Consider the following 17,418-nt stretch of genomic DNA (forward strand, 5'->3'; position numbering starts at 1 on the left):
AGCAGGTTTCAATACTAACCTCTTTGTCATATTTTCTAGAGTGTGATGGATCTATCTGTAACAATCTACAATTCCACTAACATGCCAAATTATTCCCAATTCAATCAACAGCTATGCATGACTAAAACAGAAATATAAAATGCATACAATCAACATAAAATTATCAATAAAATGCTCCTAAAATTTTGTACATTTAAAAAGGAAAATAATTTTCATACCTTTTATACACAGCAAGTAGAGAAAGTAATTTAAGCAAAATTTTCATTTTTAGTAACTCTGTTTATAATTACTGTCTATAAAAACTGAGTCCCATCACCATCTTTCATTCAATGAAAAGGGAAAAAGGGAAGGTCACTATGAGATTTTATCTTCAGCAGACACAATTAATTCTTATATTTCTTTCTTTGCTAAAACAGAAATGAACAGAAAAAAAGAGATCTAGGCAGACTGTGCAACGACAAATCCTTCCACCAAGTGATTTGGTGTGGCTGTTGTTACTATTTTTTATGGATCGAATGATGCCCCTTTTCCCCAAAATACATTGAATTTTACCCCTCAGTACTTCAGAACGTGACCTCATTTGGAAACAGGGTCACTGTCGTGTCGATAGGAGGTCCCAGTGGAGGAAGACAGATTGCTAATCTAAAATGACCGCAGCAGATGGGCGCACACGGGCTCGGACCCACAGGGGCCAGGCCGGTGAAGACGTGTGAGCTGAGGACCGGAGTGAAGCGTCTGTAGGGCAAGGACACTTGGGGCCAGAACCCAGGAGAGAGTTTGAAAGGCACACACGCACACACGCACACACACACGAGTCAGTGCATCAAGTTAAATTTCTTATTTTCTTCATTTAAATACATTTGATTTTTGCACATATCCCTGTACATAAAAAATGGAAATATGGAAGCCTTAGGGAGGAGAAATAACCCCTTCTCTGGAGATCAAGGATGAGGACGATTTTAAATCAACGCAATGCTTGCTTGATGGGCAAGAGGAAAGAAAAGGTGACCAAGATAAGGAAGAATATGTACGGAATCAAGGGCACCGTACCTCCCGGCTGGCCCTGGGAAGTCCCAGTTTCTGTCTATTGTACGAACTTCACTGTTAAGTTTCTCCTTCCACTCTCAAAAAGTCCTGTTTGATGGTAAATTACATTTTTACAGAACAAGTATTCTATAAATATGATCTCTAGTTTCTCTTTGCACTCTATTCTTATCTTCAGCAAATCACTGTGTAAAGTCAGAACTGTGATATTCTACCATTTCTCTCAAGGTCAGCTATGAAATAAAAATGATACGAAAAATGGGAACATGCTTTCAGAGTTATAAGCATTACTAAAAATGCCAGACATTTTTTATCACAATCCCAGGAAAGTATGAGCACTCAGTTACAGGATGCTGTTTTCTTCTTAAATTTGAACTATTCTTCTACAGCTTGTACCAATTATAACTTGTTGTCTTGGTGGCCATTACAAATGCTTCTGACCTAATTCTACTGCACTAATAGTTGCCTCTGACTTGCTCTAATTAAGGGGGCAGAGAGAGAAGAATGGAGTTAACATTTATTGAAAGCGCCCACCATTACAAGCATGGAGCAAGGCCCTTGACATACATGACCACAGCAGCTGCTGTCCTTTACTGAATTTTCCCTACATACCAGGCATTGTACTAGGGCAGCACTCAAAGATTAGAACATTACATGCTCATCACCCATATGTGAAATCGTTACAATAATTCTTACTATATATAAGGAAGTGGGGCCCCAACACTTCAAAGCAACTATATTTATGAACACGACGTCAGATTCAAGATGTCTGATTCCAGGGACAGGTCTGTTCTTTCGAGCTGTGTGATCCTGGACAAAGCAGTTAACATTCCCGCTCTCTTTCTTTATCCGACAAAGGGCATAATCATAGTACCTACTGCATAGAGTTATGATGATGATTAAATGAATTAATATAAGCAAGGGCTAAAATATGCCTAGTACATACTAAGTGCTCTGAAAATGTTGGTGATAGCACCTTGCTACTACTGTCATTATTGTTGTAATTATTATTGTTGCTGTCATTATAATTATCTTTATGTACCCAAGGGCATACAACCAAGAGGTGACAAAATAAAACAAAATCAAATTTAGGCATTTTGAGCACTGATCCACTTATTCAGTCAACAAAGTATTTATTTAGTGTGTGTTATGGTGTCAGGAATAAAATGATGGGAAAGACTGGATGTTCTCATTTACGTAGCTAGTGTTTCGTTTCAAAGACTCATATTTTAAAGCTATTATTGTGACAGCTGTAAACATAAGGTGCATGTGAGATGCGGTCAGGTGTGCATCTCCCGCTCTGGGGACAGGCTTCTAAGTCTGTATGTGAAAGCGGAGTCACCAGGTAGCCACACAAGGGCTGGGGGAAGAGGGCCCTAACCAATGGAAAGAACATGGACCAGAGTCCTGAAAGCGAGCGTTGGGGATGCAAAGACTGAGTGTGTGCCTGCGGAGCGGGTTTTTAGACAAGTCACAGAAAAGTCAAACAGCATCGCAGGAGCCAGATCAAGAAAGCTGTACAGGACAGCAGCAGTTAGAGGCTGGAGGGGAGGGGAAATAAGCAGTTGTTATACAAGGGGTACGGAGGGTCCCTTCTGCAAGGAACATCTGAACATCTTCTAGAGGTCCGCTGCACAGCAATGTGGATACACTTGATGCTACAGAACTGGACGCTCACAAATGGCTAAGAAGGTAAATTTTATGCTACGGGGCTTTAAACATAATTTTTAAAATTATTTAAAAAAGGAAAGTCATAAGTTTTCCTAAGGAGTTTTGATTGTATCTGAGGGGTAATGAGAAACTATTATGAGATTTTCAGAGAGGGAATTGAGACAAGAAAACTAATTACAGATTTTCCAGCCTCTGGATATCAGTCTTGGTGGACGCTGAAAAGAATAACAATGAGCGCATCTGTTGTGATACTTTTTTTCTTCTTATAGGCCTCAAATTCTAGCTTAAAGAAAGAAAAATGGATTTATCCTTTTTTTTTCTGCCGTCCAAGTGATCATTTGAAACCATTTCATATATTTCTTAAAATCTTCTAAACATAATACAATAGAAACACAAAAATAATATCCACACAAATAAGAGATATCCATTTAAAGTGCTATTAAACCTCCTTCTCCTGCCCCAAGAATCAGTCACCAGTCACATCTCGATGCGTACAAAGAGTGACTCTGGTAAATTAAGAATCACGAGTTACCGTCTTCCATATAATGTCCACTTAGAGCCTTAAAATACTTATTTAGCTGCCCTGCTATTATTTTATTCAAACTAAATCACTGGTTCTCAGGTTATGTACTTTCAGGACATCTGGGATCTATACCGAAGTTTTCCATACTGTAATTAAAAGAAAAAACAAACAAACAAACAAACAAAGGCAGGCCTTCCTGGGGAGAAAAATGGCAGGTAGGATGGTTTCCACTTTAAGTTTCCTTCAAAAATATTTCTTAAAGGTCTGAGGCCTGTTTCTACGTGTCCTAAACAAACATCGTTAATGTAAAAAGCAGCAAATGGATATTACTAGAAAACTTGGAAAAATCTAATGATTTCTGTCATTCACTGGTGCACTTGGGGTTATTGTGATGTATGCAGAAATACATTCTACTAGTAAAATATTTACTATTTCATGTCATGACTTCATACACCAACATTGTACAAAGTTATACAAAGACAAGACTACCAGATATCCAGTCGCGGATGAGTTTTCCCACTACAAATAGGCTAGATCTGCCTTACCTGATGAGACGCTGCCCACCGCCCTAACCAAAGTGTCACCTAATGTTCCCTTCCTCCTACTTTGCACTGCACATTGAAATAAACATAAGAGTCTCATAATTCAGTCTTCTTTGTTTGGTCTTCGAATCTTTCTCTTTCTGTTGGCCGCCAGGCAACATACTTGGAGTTACCGTAACATTGGGGGAGTCTTCCCACTGTGGAGTCCACTTTATTTCTCATTTCTTTCAGCTGAGGTAGAAATATGAAACCTGGGCATGTTAGGGAAGGAAACAGATGGCAAGATACTGCAACACCAAGACCAAGCTTTACACAGAATAAAGTCTATGAATATGTTCTACATCCATGTATCTCTGTATCGGTGTTTGTATCTGTATCACAGTCATATATATCTACCATAGAGAGAGAGAGAAAAAATGGAGAGACCTTAACATCAAATATGCTAATGAAAAGACTTTGGCTCATCTAGGTAATAGCAAGGAAAAAAAAAAGTCAAGAAACGGAAAACCAAGTATATTTGACTTTTTAAAAAGAGCACCTAAAAATTAGTGCAGCTATGTCAAAATGGCCATTCTGTGTTGGCAACATGTAAAGCATGATAGCTAGAAGTCTCTTCTAGCACAGAAATAGTCATCAAATGACTAAGATAAACAAAATTAGTGGAAACAGTGTAAAATACCCAGTGATATACTGGGACATACTTTAGTGGAGTTTACAATTTATACCGCCAAACATTCTCTGTGCTGAGGTCAACCATGTGATCTCAAGTCAAGGTCACTGGAGAGCCACAATTGATTAGTAATTTTTCCAGGCATTGGACTGAAAGAACAAAGACAGATTTTAAAGTGATTTATCCTACAACTTGGGAGTAGCTTATGCACAGAGGACATCCAGTCCCCGCTTTTCAAATCAGTGCAAAGTACTGCATCCTTAGTAAGTGCTCTGTTAAATAAGAGCTGCTCCTCACCCACCGAAAGGGATATCTAGTAGACATATTTGCCTCTTCTCTGAACGAGAGTTATCACTGAATGGAAAGAAAATATGCTGCTAGGATTAGAATACCACAGAAATCCCCACCTCCACCTGCATAAGCAGCTCAGCAAAGGAGACACTGAAACAACAACTTTCTTCATTTTTCAGCCTCGTTGTGCTAATTGCAATTTATAGATTTTCATTACACCATGAAAGTTCAACAAAACATAAATACCCATTTCCAAAGATCAAGGTAACGTGAGAATCTGTTCTGAATAAATCCCGTCCAGGAGGTTTCTAAATTTCCTCCTAAAGTATTTACCTAACAACAAAATTTCAAGTGTCACGTTTATGTGGATGGGACCACATAGTCTGAGTATATAAGTAATGGCACACTAAAGTGTCACCTTGTTTAGCTATTGGCGCTTAGCTCATAAACTTGCAAATCCACTTACATAATATTTACCTATTTAGTTCCAATTATGTTATGTATATAAATGTATGTATGCACATATTGTGTAACACACACAGTTACACTATTTAAGGATAGGTGTTTTAAAAATGAGAATAGGTTTTTAAAATAAGGGCAGGTTAAGAAATTAAATGGTCTCTCATAGTGCCATTTAGTAAAAAGAATTCCTGCCCATTCACGCTTAATATTCATGACAAATGAAAATGAATTCACGCTTTATATGCCATGATAGATGAAAATGGATTTATAAAATCTGTTCTCACTGAATGGTCTGGAAACATCATCTTAGTTTATTTAAGTCTATTAAATTAATAAGTATTTAAAATAATAAATACTACCTAGATTTGGGTGGTTTTAAAAGGAATTAAACATTTAAGAGAGTAGCTATTATTCAACCTTTACAAATATTTGAGGAACATATTCTGTCAATGACAAATCACATTCCTTTAGGGTCTAATCAAATCAACTAGCTGTTTTAAATTCCTCTTTATGTAGGTCACATTACTCTCATAAAAATAGTAGCTATATTTCAGCTGAGCTTTTGCTTTGCTTATTGTAAAGATTTTTTAAAAAACATAAATAAGAGAAAGTTCATGCATAGTATTTCCATCTGAGGCTCCCACTGTTCCCGCTTGATGATTCTCCTTCACGCTGAGTCAGGAGGTGGGTGTAACTGCAGATACAGGGGCAGCTCTGATAAGCCTTTTTACAGTCCCAGGGCACGGGGCTAATGGCCATCTGAGATCCTGGGTAAATCCCACTGAGGGAAGTGCTAGTAAGATGAATCTGTGTCATCCCTAGCATTCAGGTAAATACACAGACATTTTTCATATTAGACAGGAACCTAAGGCAAACAGTGGCTTAACAGCTGTGTTAGAAATTCTGCTTAAAAGAGTAAAAGCCATAATAACAATGTGCTCACCAAAATATTTCCTTTTTAAAAGAAGTGAAAATCAGACAAAGAAAATGTATGACTTGGTCACTACAAATTTTCTTTCAAGTGAAATTATACTACAAAACATACTGGGATGTAGGCCTATTAGCATGAATAATCATAGGAAAAATACATACTGAATCTGTAGTGAATCTACTATCTCAAGTATTGTCTGGGTTAATGACATATATACTCAATTAGATTTAAGCTAATTGGTCAAGTGTCAAAGAGGATATTTTAGAATTGTTCGCAAGCCATGACAAAATTTATATCTATATATGGAAACTTAAGAAAAATTTCCTCTCATATTATGAATATATTGATACCTCTGTGTTAAAGCGATATTCAAAGAGTGATGATTCAATTTAAAGTACAAGCAGTTCCCACTGTGGGGCAATGGGTTAAGGACTGGCGTTGTCTCTGCAGCAACTTGGGTCACTCCTGAGGCATGGGCTAGATCCCCAGCCCGGAGAAGGGGGTTAAGCATCTGGAGTTCCTGCAGCTGTGGTGTAGGTCACAGCTGTGGCTTGAATTCAATCCCTGGCTTAGGAACGTCCATATGCTGCAGGTGCAGCTAAAAAAGAAAACACACACACACACACACACACACACACACACACACACACACACACGACAAATTTCACTAAAATAAATTAAATGTAACAAGACATCTAAATTGCAAATTATCATATATTTATTTCATGGATTGAATTACAATAGTTCATAGAAAGGCAGAGAATGTGGACTCATGTCCCATTCTTTGCTTTAAAGGCATCTGATTCATAAAAAGAATCAACTGAAAGCTACAGAAGTAAAACCAAATTCATTTTGATTTTCAAATGACAGAGCCCAAAAGCAATCCAAGAGGTTTTTTATACTTTTATTTTGTTATCAATAAAAGAAACAGGTAGAGTTGGTGGGGGAAGAGGGACAAAAGAATAAGAGAGTGGGAAACATGGCACAGAAGAGGAAGAAATAGAAGAGATTCACAGAAATCTGCAGAAAGTGACAGAGGAATACCCCACGGAGTGCATCCCTCACTTAGAGAGAAAATAAATGTCACATGTGAGCAGAAAAAGAGAAAAAAAATTAACATACTAGAAATGGATATCACAGGACCTCCTTCAGCGGCTTTTCTAAAGTCCCACTGTGCTTTGTGACTGGACGCACAAATGGCTTGTCCCTTCCTGTTACTTGCCCCCAGGGCCAGATGAAATGACGTCAAGGGCCCAGGATTCCCTCTCCCGGCTGTACATCCAAGTGTAAACAGGCAGCAGAGGCAGATGCTAGCCCCGAACGAGTGCTCTACAGCAATGACTGGTATCACACGCTATTCCACTGCCCTAAATTGCTCTATAAAGGCTTGCGAGATATGGTTCCATAGTTCACTTCAGGATATTCTAGGATGTCATATTTCTACACATAAATCAGGGAGAGTGGTGTTCCTTCTCAGAAGAGTATCCTAGATTTGCATGAGTACCATAAAGTTAGGGAGAATGTTGTTAACTGTACTTTCCTGTAACAGTGTAAGGCTTATGGGTGCTGCTAAAGGTCACGTCATGTAGACCATATTATGTACATGGTGTGTGTGTGTGTGTGTGTGTGTGTGTGTGTGTGTAGAGAAATAACCCCAAGAGGCCGTTTATGATAGAATTTTTCTCTGTTTGTGTCTGACATCATACTCTGATTTAGTATATACTTTTGAGTCAGTGCTAAATCTTCACAGTGTTTTTTCTCCTTTTTATTTTTATTTATTTATTTATTTTTGTAAGAAGAAATAAATTTAAAGACTGAGGAGACATGTACAAAAAGGAAAGAAACCCTGAGAAAGCCAGGACTCCAAGGAACCATCACTGAGCCGTCATTCCAGCAAATACTCCTGGAGACAAGAGCAGGTAGAGGCAGATGGACCTGGATGCATATCTCAGCTGTCAGGTCAAGAACCCTACGTACGTCCTTGAACAAATTATTTCACTGATTAGAGCCTCAGTTTTTGTAACTGAAAATGGGGTCAATGATACATACATACATACATACATACTTTCGATGTTTTCACAGTGGAAGTGTTGCTCAGGTTTATTTATGTACAATAAATCTCCATAAATACAGAGAATAACAGTAACTCTAGTTCATTTTTCAAGAAATGTTCTGCTTCCTACAATAAGTATCTACAACTGGGCTTTAATTCTGAAACAGACTTCAAAGTTCTCTCCTTTCACAGGTAAATAATACAGACTGACTTATCCAATGATCCTTCTAATCACTTTCAAGCCATTATCCAATTATGTTTCTCCAAAGTGCAGGGTTTACCCACAGCCTGTTTGAGAGATACCTCGAGTAATTAGGAAACTATGTTAATGGCCGGGGTGCACTCTCCAGGGACTATTGGAAGCATTCATTTGATGGCTTTGTTCTCTCCGACTTTGACTAGTCGATTAAATCTTTAACGATCTGAACTTTCATTTTTCTCTCCCCTTTTTAAAGAACTTGCTGACTTCCTCTTTCACTGTCGTCTTTGCTTCTGGCAATTCTTTTGCAGCATTCTTGGTTCTGGCCTAATTTTTCCTTGACCTTTAGCTGTGCTTGCAGTCATTTGTCTTCTTCCTTCTGAGGAATTAGGAAACTTGGGTTTAGCACCTCAAATAAAAAGCACTTGACATGTTGTTTTTTCAAAGGGGTATAGAAAAATTTCATTTGAAAATATACTTATAATGCATGTAATATTTTATCTGGCAGTTCAGATTGGCATTATGTTAGTGATCAGAGTTCAAAAAAATCTAACAAATATATAATTAACACAACCTTTAGTTTTACTTTCTGGATGCTTCCAAATCTCTAATCTCTAGATTTTTTGAGGGTGTATTTTTATATAAAGTTTTTACTAGTATATGATAGATTTTGATTTTTAATTTTGATGTTTTGCAATTGAACATATAGATTTTAGAAAGTTCATAATTATAAACATAATTAATAAATAACATTTAATGGTTATCAAATACATTGAATGCCATTAAATATAAAAATATAAATATATATGTTTAAATATATGTGTTTACTTTAAAGGGATATATATATGTGTTATATATATATGTTAGTAGTGGATATAGAAGAATACTGAGGTAGGTGGACCATATGACTGATACAGTGCATTCTGGAGAGTTTGAAAACTTCAAGTAGAAAAAAAAAAATCCTCCCTGGCACAAATAATACAATCAGGATGTCAATCTGAAACATAAATGAGGCCTTTGAGGAGTTGTTTGAAATGTTATGTGAAAAAAAAAAAATCCTTCATTAAAAATGTAGAGGAGTTCCCATCATGGCGCAGCGGAAACGAATCTGTCTAGGAACCATGAGGTTGTGGATTCGATCCCTGGCCTCACTCAGTGGGTTAAGGCTCCGGTGTTGCTGTCAGCTGTGGTGTAGATCACAGACGTGGCTCAGATCTGGCATTGCTGTGGCTGTGGTGTAGGCTGACAGCTATAGCTCTGATTCGACCCCTAGCCTGGGAACCTCCATGTGCTGCAGGTGTGGCTCTAAAAAACAGAAAAAAAAAAAAAATTTAATTAAATTGTAGAAAATAGATCAGCAAAAAATAAACTAATCTGAAATTAGCAGCATCATTTACAGTAGCCTTTCCTAAAAATATATTCAATGAAAAAATTATCTGGTGAATAATCACGGAAAACACAGTTTATCGAGAAGATATACCTCTTCTTGAGTTATGATCTTGCATGTTAGCCTACTATAAAACCCCTGAGAGCTGAGGTTCCTGTGTGAAAAAAAAAATCTGTTAAACTGTGAAAGCAATGTTCTACGGAACACAGCTTTTAAAATTTGATTGTTGTTGTTGTTGCACCCACGGCATGTGGAAGTTCCCAGGCCTTTGATCAAACCTGTGCCACAGCAGTGACAGCACCAGGTTCTTAACCAACTGAGCCATCAGGGAACTCCAGAAATATTTTTAAATTATAAAGAAATCTGTTCCAATTGATTTGAGATTGTTCCCAGCTAAAAATTAATGTTTAAATTTTATGGATTAGAACACTTCAGGACATATCTTTATTACCTATTATATTTATTCCTTTATATTTAAAGTTCATTTAAATTTTTAAAAATTTTTTTAAGAGTTCCCGCCATAGCTCAGTGGTTAACGAATCCAACTAGGAAGGTTGCAGATTTGATCCCCGGTCCTGCTCAGTGGGTTAAGGATCTGGTGTTACCGTGAGCTGTGGTATAGGTTGCAGATGCGGCTTGGATCCCGCGTAGCTGTGGCTCTGACGTAGGCTGGTGGCTACAGCTCCAATTCAACCCCTAGCCTGGGAACCTCCATATGCCGCGGGAGTGCCCCTAGAAAAGGCAAAAGGACAAAAAAAAATTATTATACTTGATTTACAATGTTATGCCAATTTCTGCTGTATAGCAAAGTGACCCAGTCATACATATATATACATTCTTTTTCTCATATTATCTTCCTTCTTCTTCTATCCCAAGAGACTAGATATAACTCCCTGTGCTACAGAGTAGGAACTTACTGCTTATCCGTTCTAAAGGTAATAGTTTGCATCTACTCACCCCAAACTCCCCATCCACCCTCCTCCCTCCCCTCTCCCCCTCGGCAGCTAGAAGTCTGTTCTCTATGTCTGCCAGTCTGTCACTGTTTTCTAGATAGATTCATTTGTGCCACATTTTAGATTCCACACATAAGTGATATCACATGGTATGTGTCTTTCTCTTTCTGACTTCACTTAGTAGGATAATCTCTCGGTCCATCCACATTGCTGCAAATGCGATTATTTCATTCTTTTTTATGGCTGTGTAGCACTCCATTGTATATATGGGCCATATCTTCTTAATCCATTGGTCTGTTGGTGGACATTTAGGTTGTTTCTGTGCCTTGGCTATTGTGAATAGTGCTGTCATGAACATATGGGGGCATGCATAGTTTGCCTGGATATAGGCCCAGGAGTGGGACTGCTGGGTCATATGGTAGTTCTATATTTAGTTTTCTAAGGTACCTCCGCACTGTTTTCCATAGTGGTTATACCAATTTACATTCCCATCAACACCGTAGGAGGGTTCCCTTTTCTCCACACCCTCTCCAGCATCTGTTTTTGTAGACTTATTAATGACAGCCCCTCTGACTGGTGTGAGGTGGTACCTCATTGTAGTTCTCATTTGCTTTTCTTTAATAATTAGTGATGTTGAATATTTTTTCACATACCCACTGGCCATCCATGTCTTCTTTGGAGAAATGTGTTTTTAGGTCTTCTGTCCTTTATTCCATTGGATTGTTTGTTTTTTTTGTTGTTGAGTTGTATGAGTTGTTTGTATATTTTGTGGTTCAGAGGGTTAAGGACCCGATGTGGTCTCTGTGAGGATGTGGGTTTAATCCATGGCCTCGCTTAGTGGGTTAAGGATCCAGTGTGGCTGCAAGCTTCGGTGTAAGTGGCAGATGTGGCTCAGATATGGTGTGGCTGTGGCTGCAGCAGGTGTAGGCTGCAGCTGCAGCTCTGATCTGATCCCTAGAGCAAGAACTTCCATACACCATGGGTGTGACTTTGAAAAGATAAAAAAATAAAAAATTAAAAAACCAAAAGTTTCTTAAATATTATATTTGCTTTATTTAATGAGTACTAAATGAGGATCTAGAATGTACTTTGCTAAGCACAAGTAATTTAGGATAAATAATTTGCAGTTCTTTCTTTTAAAGAGCTCAGTTTCATCAAAGGATAAGAGCAAAGTAATGGTTCTTAACTAAGGTAAACAGTATTTTGGCCGTGGAGATATCTGACTTGTAATCTATATTTTATTCACATTTTGACACATTCCAGCTAGGTCACATTCTACCTTGATGGATTATTTTCAATTTTCTTATCAGAAACATGAGCTGAAAAAAGATAGCACTAGAATGTATAGAACTATCTTGATATATGTGATAAATCATAGTTCAGGGTTACAAATCATACTCGGAAGAAGCCAGCTTAAAAATAATGCTGAATACAGACCAATGTCTTTGTTTAATGCTACTATATGGCTATACTTCAAATTTAATAGTAGATGAATTTTGTAATTAACTAAGAATTTTATAAAATAATCTCAGTGGGTTATTATCTAATTAAACTCCTCCATTCCTCAATAAACTTTCTAAAATGAAACAAAACAAAAACTATCGTACACCAAATTTCTCAAAGGCCTGGGATCTTCCACATGCCACGGGTGCAACAACAACGACAAAAATCAAATTTTAAAAGGCGTGTTCCATAAAACTGTATTTAACTTAAAGCATTTGTGTTCTAAGTTTTGATTTCCTTATTCAAAAATGACAATACGTATCACTAGTTTGTATGAGTTTAATATCAACTAGGTTGTGAAGACCATTTTACATCTTCAGTCCCGCTAAAGGTATTTTTTCACTTAAATGATCAATTTCAAGTATTTTAAAGAGTTCATTATTAAATTAACCACTTAACTGAGTCATCCTGTCATGCTTCTATTCATGGCCTGTTAAGTGAAGGCTTACTACGCTATAGATACTGAGCTACAATCTTCACCCCTTCCTGAATGCAAGAACAGTCCCTTCACTCATTTCTCTGGACATTTCCCATGTATTTAAGATGGCTCATTACAGCATCAGCAATTCTGAGTCAGTTTTAATGTGTATTTATGTTTACGTGCATGCCCATGTTACACAGCTCCAATTGCGGATGTGATGCCATACATTCTGCTGAACAGTTTGTAAATTTTAGTGACAGCTCTTTATCAGGGAGCTCTCAACAGATCCAATGAACTTTTAAACCAGCTAGAAAAGTGAAGTTCCCCTGCAGTCCCTACTGGATTCCAGAAGCAACCTGAGCACTTGATTTTATTTTGGCATTTCTCTCCAAATTAGGAAGACAAAAATCCCTGAGCAGATGCAATCACAGATTTTACAGTCATAAATTTTAAGTTTCTTTCCTTTTCCTGACTAGATGAACTATTTTGGACAAGTTACAACCTTACTGGGTGTACATTTTTCATCAGTGACATGGAGTTAGACACACTTCTGACTGCTATTTGTTCAATTCCTATTATATGTAGGTTTGATGCTGGACAGTGGTGATGGAGTTTTGGGAAAACAATCCTTCTCTTTGCCCTCATGGAGTCTGTGAGAACAAACTCCTATTAAATTAGCCAAGCTCCGAAGAAGCCGACTGTTTTCTTCAAGGACCAGTCAGAAGTCCTATGTTATTAGAGACCTTCCTCTCTCTTTTCAGAATCAGTAGGGACCTTTCCTCCCCAATACTCCATATTTTGCGTGCGTGGAACAGTGTATCTCAGAGACCATCAGGTTACAGTTATTAATGTGAATTCCTATGTCTCCCATTGGTTTATCGGTTTTATTTAGGTGAGAAACATGAAGCTCTACCCTGAGCTCAGATAATATCTTAGGTGTCTTCACCTGCTATTTCACGTACTTGTTACAACAACAGGGAAAACTTTTCAAAATAAGGGAACTGAGGAGTTCCCGTCATGGCGCAGTGGTTAACGAATCTGACTAGGAACCATGAGGTTGAGGGTTCGGTCCCTGCCCTTGCTCAGTGGGTTAACGATCTGGCGTTGCCGTGAGCTGGGGTGTAGGTCGCAGACGCAGCTCGGATCCCGCGTTGCTGTGGCTCTGGTGTAGGCCGGTGGCTACAGCTCCGATTCAGCCTCTAGCCTGGGAACCTCCATATGCTGAGGGAGCGGCCCAAAGAAATAGCAAAAAGACCAAAAAAATAAAAAATAAAAAATAAATAAATAAGGGAACTGAGTTTGGGGAGGCAGCACACTCTCTCTGAGGTTAGTTAGGAAATGACCCAGCTAGGCTGTCACAGCAGATTGGCTGTCATGCACCTGGCCTAGAAACAGCTCAGTGGTGACATCTCAGTAACACTCACACAGGAAACTTTTCCTAAAATGTCAGTCCGCCCTGTTTCACTCACATGTCAACCATAAGACTTGCTGGCCTCAGTGGACAGAGGGAAGAAGAAAGTGCCATGGCCCGTGAGTGGGGGCTTCTCAAAGCAGCTGGAAAAGCACAAAACAAAGGTACAAACTGAGCTGGATCGGGGCCATGGTCTCCGGTTTTAAATCATCATTATCATTAGAAAGACAGAACTTGAGCAGTTCAGCAGGGTGGGGGCGATAGAGCACAGGGGTGGGGGTCGTGGCTCTGCAATCGGACAGGGGGGCTCTCACCCCTTCTCCATCCCTCTCCAGCTGAGTGATCACCTGGGTAGAGTCTTACCGCACCGCCCCCCCGCCCCGTTCCTCAGTTTCCTCGCCTGTAAAAGAGGCAAGTGGTGGAACCTGTCTCCCAGGCTCGTGGTGAGGATTCAGTGAGAACGAGCACAGAAACCACTGGCACACGGCGCGCTCTCCGCAACAAGAGGAGCAGTTGCTAACACGTGGAGGACAGGTCTCGGGATCACACTTGCATTACGCGGCGAAGGGCACTATCACTAAATGACACGCTAGTGTGACGCATGAACCCTTAGACAGCATCGTGTCTCCACCGATTAAACCATTTATTACATGAATGCCACAAGCACTCACTGAGGACATACTCGTGTGTGCCGGGAATCACACAAACTGGGGTAAGAAACAGTTCCCTTAAAGACACAACAGATTTTAGGACAGACAAAAATATAAACACATACTTGAAATATGTTCAAAATGTGCTTTGATGTAAGTGCCGAAATACTTTAAAAAATCCACATTCAGTGGTGGCCCAATGTCAACTGCTAATATCAACTGATGCCTGGCATTTTGTCTAACATTTCACAGGAGGTATCTTGTATGACAGTCACGGCACCCCCATGAGGGTGCTACTGTAATGGTCCCCATGTTACGGGTGAGGAGACGAAGAGAAAATTTAAAATTTGCCCGAGACAAACAGCTAGTAAACTGTCAGCCATTTGAAGAAGGAACTTAGAGGATGCACAGAGGAGGAAAACCAGGAGCATGGGAAGGTAAAGAGATACCATACGAGGACTAGTTAAAGGAACCGGGAATACTGGAGCCATTGTACTGACTGCTAAGGGAACAGTGTGTCTGCAGAATTCACATTTTAAAGACCTAAGTGTAGGAAAGGAACTGGAATGGGTGTGGCTCTTGAAGGCAGAGCAGAATCAATAGCTGGACCTTTGCCGACGGCAGATTTCAAGCCAAGGTCAAAGCACAAGTTTCTGTACAGACAGAAAGTGGGGGGCATAAACCCTAAAATCCCTCGAAGATCTCCTGCTGAACTCTCTTCCTTCTCTTGCCTCTCACCTCTAAGACCAGGAAAAGCTCTGGTCACAGCCAGTCTCTCACCGACTTTCAACAGCCAAGGGCTCAACAGCTTCAGCTTTCAGGAGCCACCTATCACCTCCTAAATCTATCTATCTGTCTGTCTGTCTATCTATCTATCTATCTATCTTGTCTTTTTTCTATCTATCTATCTATCTATCTTGTCTTTTTAGGGCCACACCCACGGAATATGGAAGTTCCCAGGCTAGGGGTCGAATCAGAGCTGTAGCTGATGGCCTACACCACAGCCACAGCCAGAGCAACACCAGATCTGAGCCACATTTGTGACCTACACAACAGCTCACGACAACACCGGATTCTCAAACCAATGGGCAAGGCCAGGGATTGAACCTGCATCCTCACAGGTACTAGTCGGGTTCATTACCGCTGAGCCTCAGTGGGAACTCCTCAATCTACAATCTTAGCCACAAACTCTCATGTTTTTCCAGTCCCTATTGTTTTCACTAAAAAAGTACTACTATTCAATTGTTCCTAATTTTATATTCTCTATAGTCAATATGCCATCAAGTTCTGCTTCTTTCTTTGTTAGGCCAATAAGATTTACACAAATCTCATCCCATCTTCACAATATTTTGGCTGAATCCCGGCAGAGAGGTATTATTTTCATTGCTCTGTGCTTTTTCATACATAAATCTCTTGGAACCGCCTTCATTTATCTGCTGTGCATTCCATCATCTTCCGTGTTGGTTGAAGTCAGGTGAACACTTGCACTGTTAAAGAACTGATTCAGACGTCTGAGTTCATGATGTCCTCTGAGGCTCTTTCAAACTTGCAAGGTTTGCTCAGAACCAGAACGTCCGTCTCTAACACCATCTTCACCACTACACGCTGAATGGTGTGATATCTTTAAGTAATTTTTCTTCCCGTATTTCACTGAGGAAAATACAATTACAGATCAGAGGACTCATAATCTGATTCCCACGTACACTATTATTTCCAAAAATCCTATCTAGTGGCTCAAACACTGGTATCTTCCATGTGCCTGTCTACTTACAACGAGGCGGGTGAAGGCGCCTCACCCACGCCCTTCCCTTGACGTGCTCTTCCCTTCCCACAGCCCCTCTCAGCCAGCTCTCTCCTCACCAGCGAAAGACACTGACCCCCAACATGCCAAAGGCTAGTTCTTTTCTCTTCTGCCGTTTAGACCAACTTTTACATTGATATTTTCATACACTGTCTTAGATCTCTCCACACCTGGATGATTTAATTAATCCTTACAGGCTGTTTTCAATACCTTCTCTTTCTCTCTACTTTCTCCTAAAATGTCAGCTAACTTTCTTTTACTTTATGAAGCAGATCCTAACATTTCAAGACTTCTTTTCCTTTTTATGCTGGGAACTTAAAGTTGGACATCCTCAGCTATAAAATTTAAAGCATTATTTATGGTCTTAAGCCTTTCGGAAAACAACCTGTATTCATAAAATTAAAAGAGAACTATTTTTATTTTTACCCAAATGTGCTATTACTATGCTGTTCTGTATAATATTTTGTTATGTATACAAAACATACATTTTCCCTGGATTTACAATTGTTGTTTTGTTGTTGTTGTTGGAACAACTCAATAGCAAAATAAAAAAGCAGACAACATACAATTGACCAAGAGGTACCTGAGAAAGTGTTCAGCATCATCAGGGAAATGTAAATCAAACCACAGGGAGGTACCACATCGCACCTGCCAGAATGGCTATCATCGAAAAGACAGGAGACAGCAAGCGCTGATGAGGATGTGGAGAAACGGGAAGCCTGCTGCACCGGTGGCAGGAACATAATCTGGTGTGGTCACTGGGCAAAACAGTACGAAGACGCCTCAAAGAACTAAAAACAGAACCACCATGGGATCCAGCAAGCCCACTTCTGCGCATCTATCCCAAGAAAACAAAAATCACTGTCTTGCAGGGATAGCTGTACCCCAGTGTTAACGAGGGCATCC

At 39.4% G+C, this 17,418-nt stretch overlaps 1 protein-coding gene across 6 annotated transcripts in view; it reads right to left on the reverse strand.

Annotated features, from left to right (window-relative positions):
- Positions 1 to 17,418, reverse strand: part of NALF1 (NALCN channel auxiliary factor 1) — a 603,416-nt gene that overhangs the window by 505,065 nt on the left and 80,933 nt on the right. Inside the window, exon 2 of one of the 6 annotated variants that reach the window (XM_084982282.1) lies at positions 8,609 to 8,765. The exons of 4 other annotated variants lie outside the window; for them this stretch is intronic. In XM_084982282.1, the coding sequence (XP_084838408.1) occupies positions 8,748 to 8,765 (18 nt within the window). In that variant the 3' untranslated portion in view covers positions 8,609 to 8,747. Of the gene's footprint in view, positions 1 to 8,608; positions 8,766 to 13,113; positions 16,362 to 17,418 lie in introns of those variants that run through there. One more of the 6 variants, XM_084982283.1, reaches the window with a different exon arrangement.

This window comes from Sus scrofa, chromosome 11 (genome assembly GCF_054392235.1).
Source record: "Sus scrofa isolate SSC_HxYL_T2T_F1_AM1 chromosome 11, Sscrofa_HxYL_maternal_Yorkshire_Landrace_v2.0, whole genome shotgun sequence".
In the NCBI taxonomy this organism is placed as follows: Eukaryota; Metazoa; Chordata; class Mammalia; order Artiodactyla; family Suidae; genus Sus; species Sus scrofa.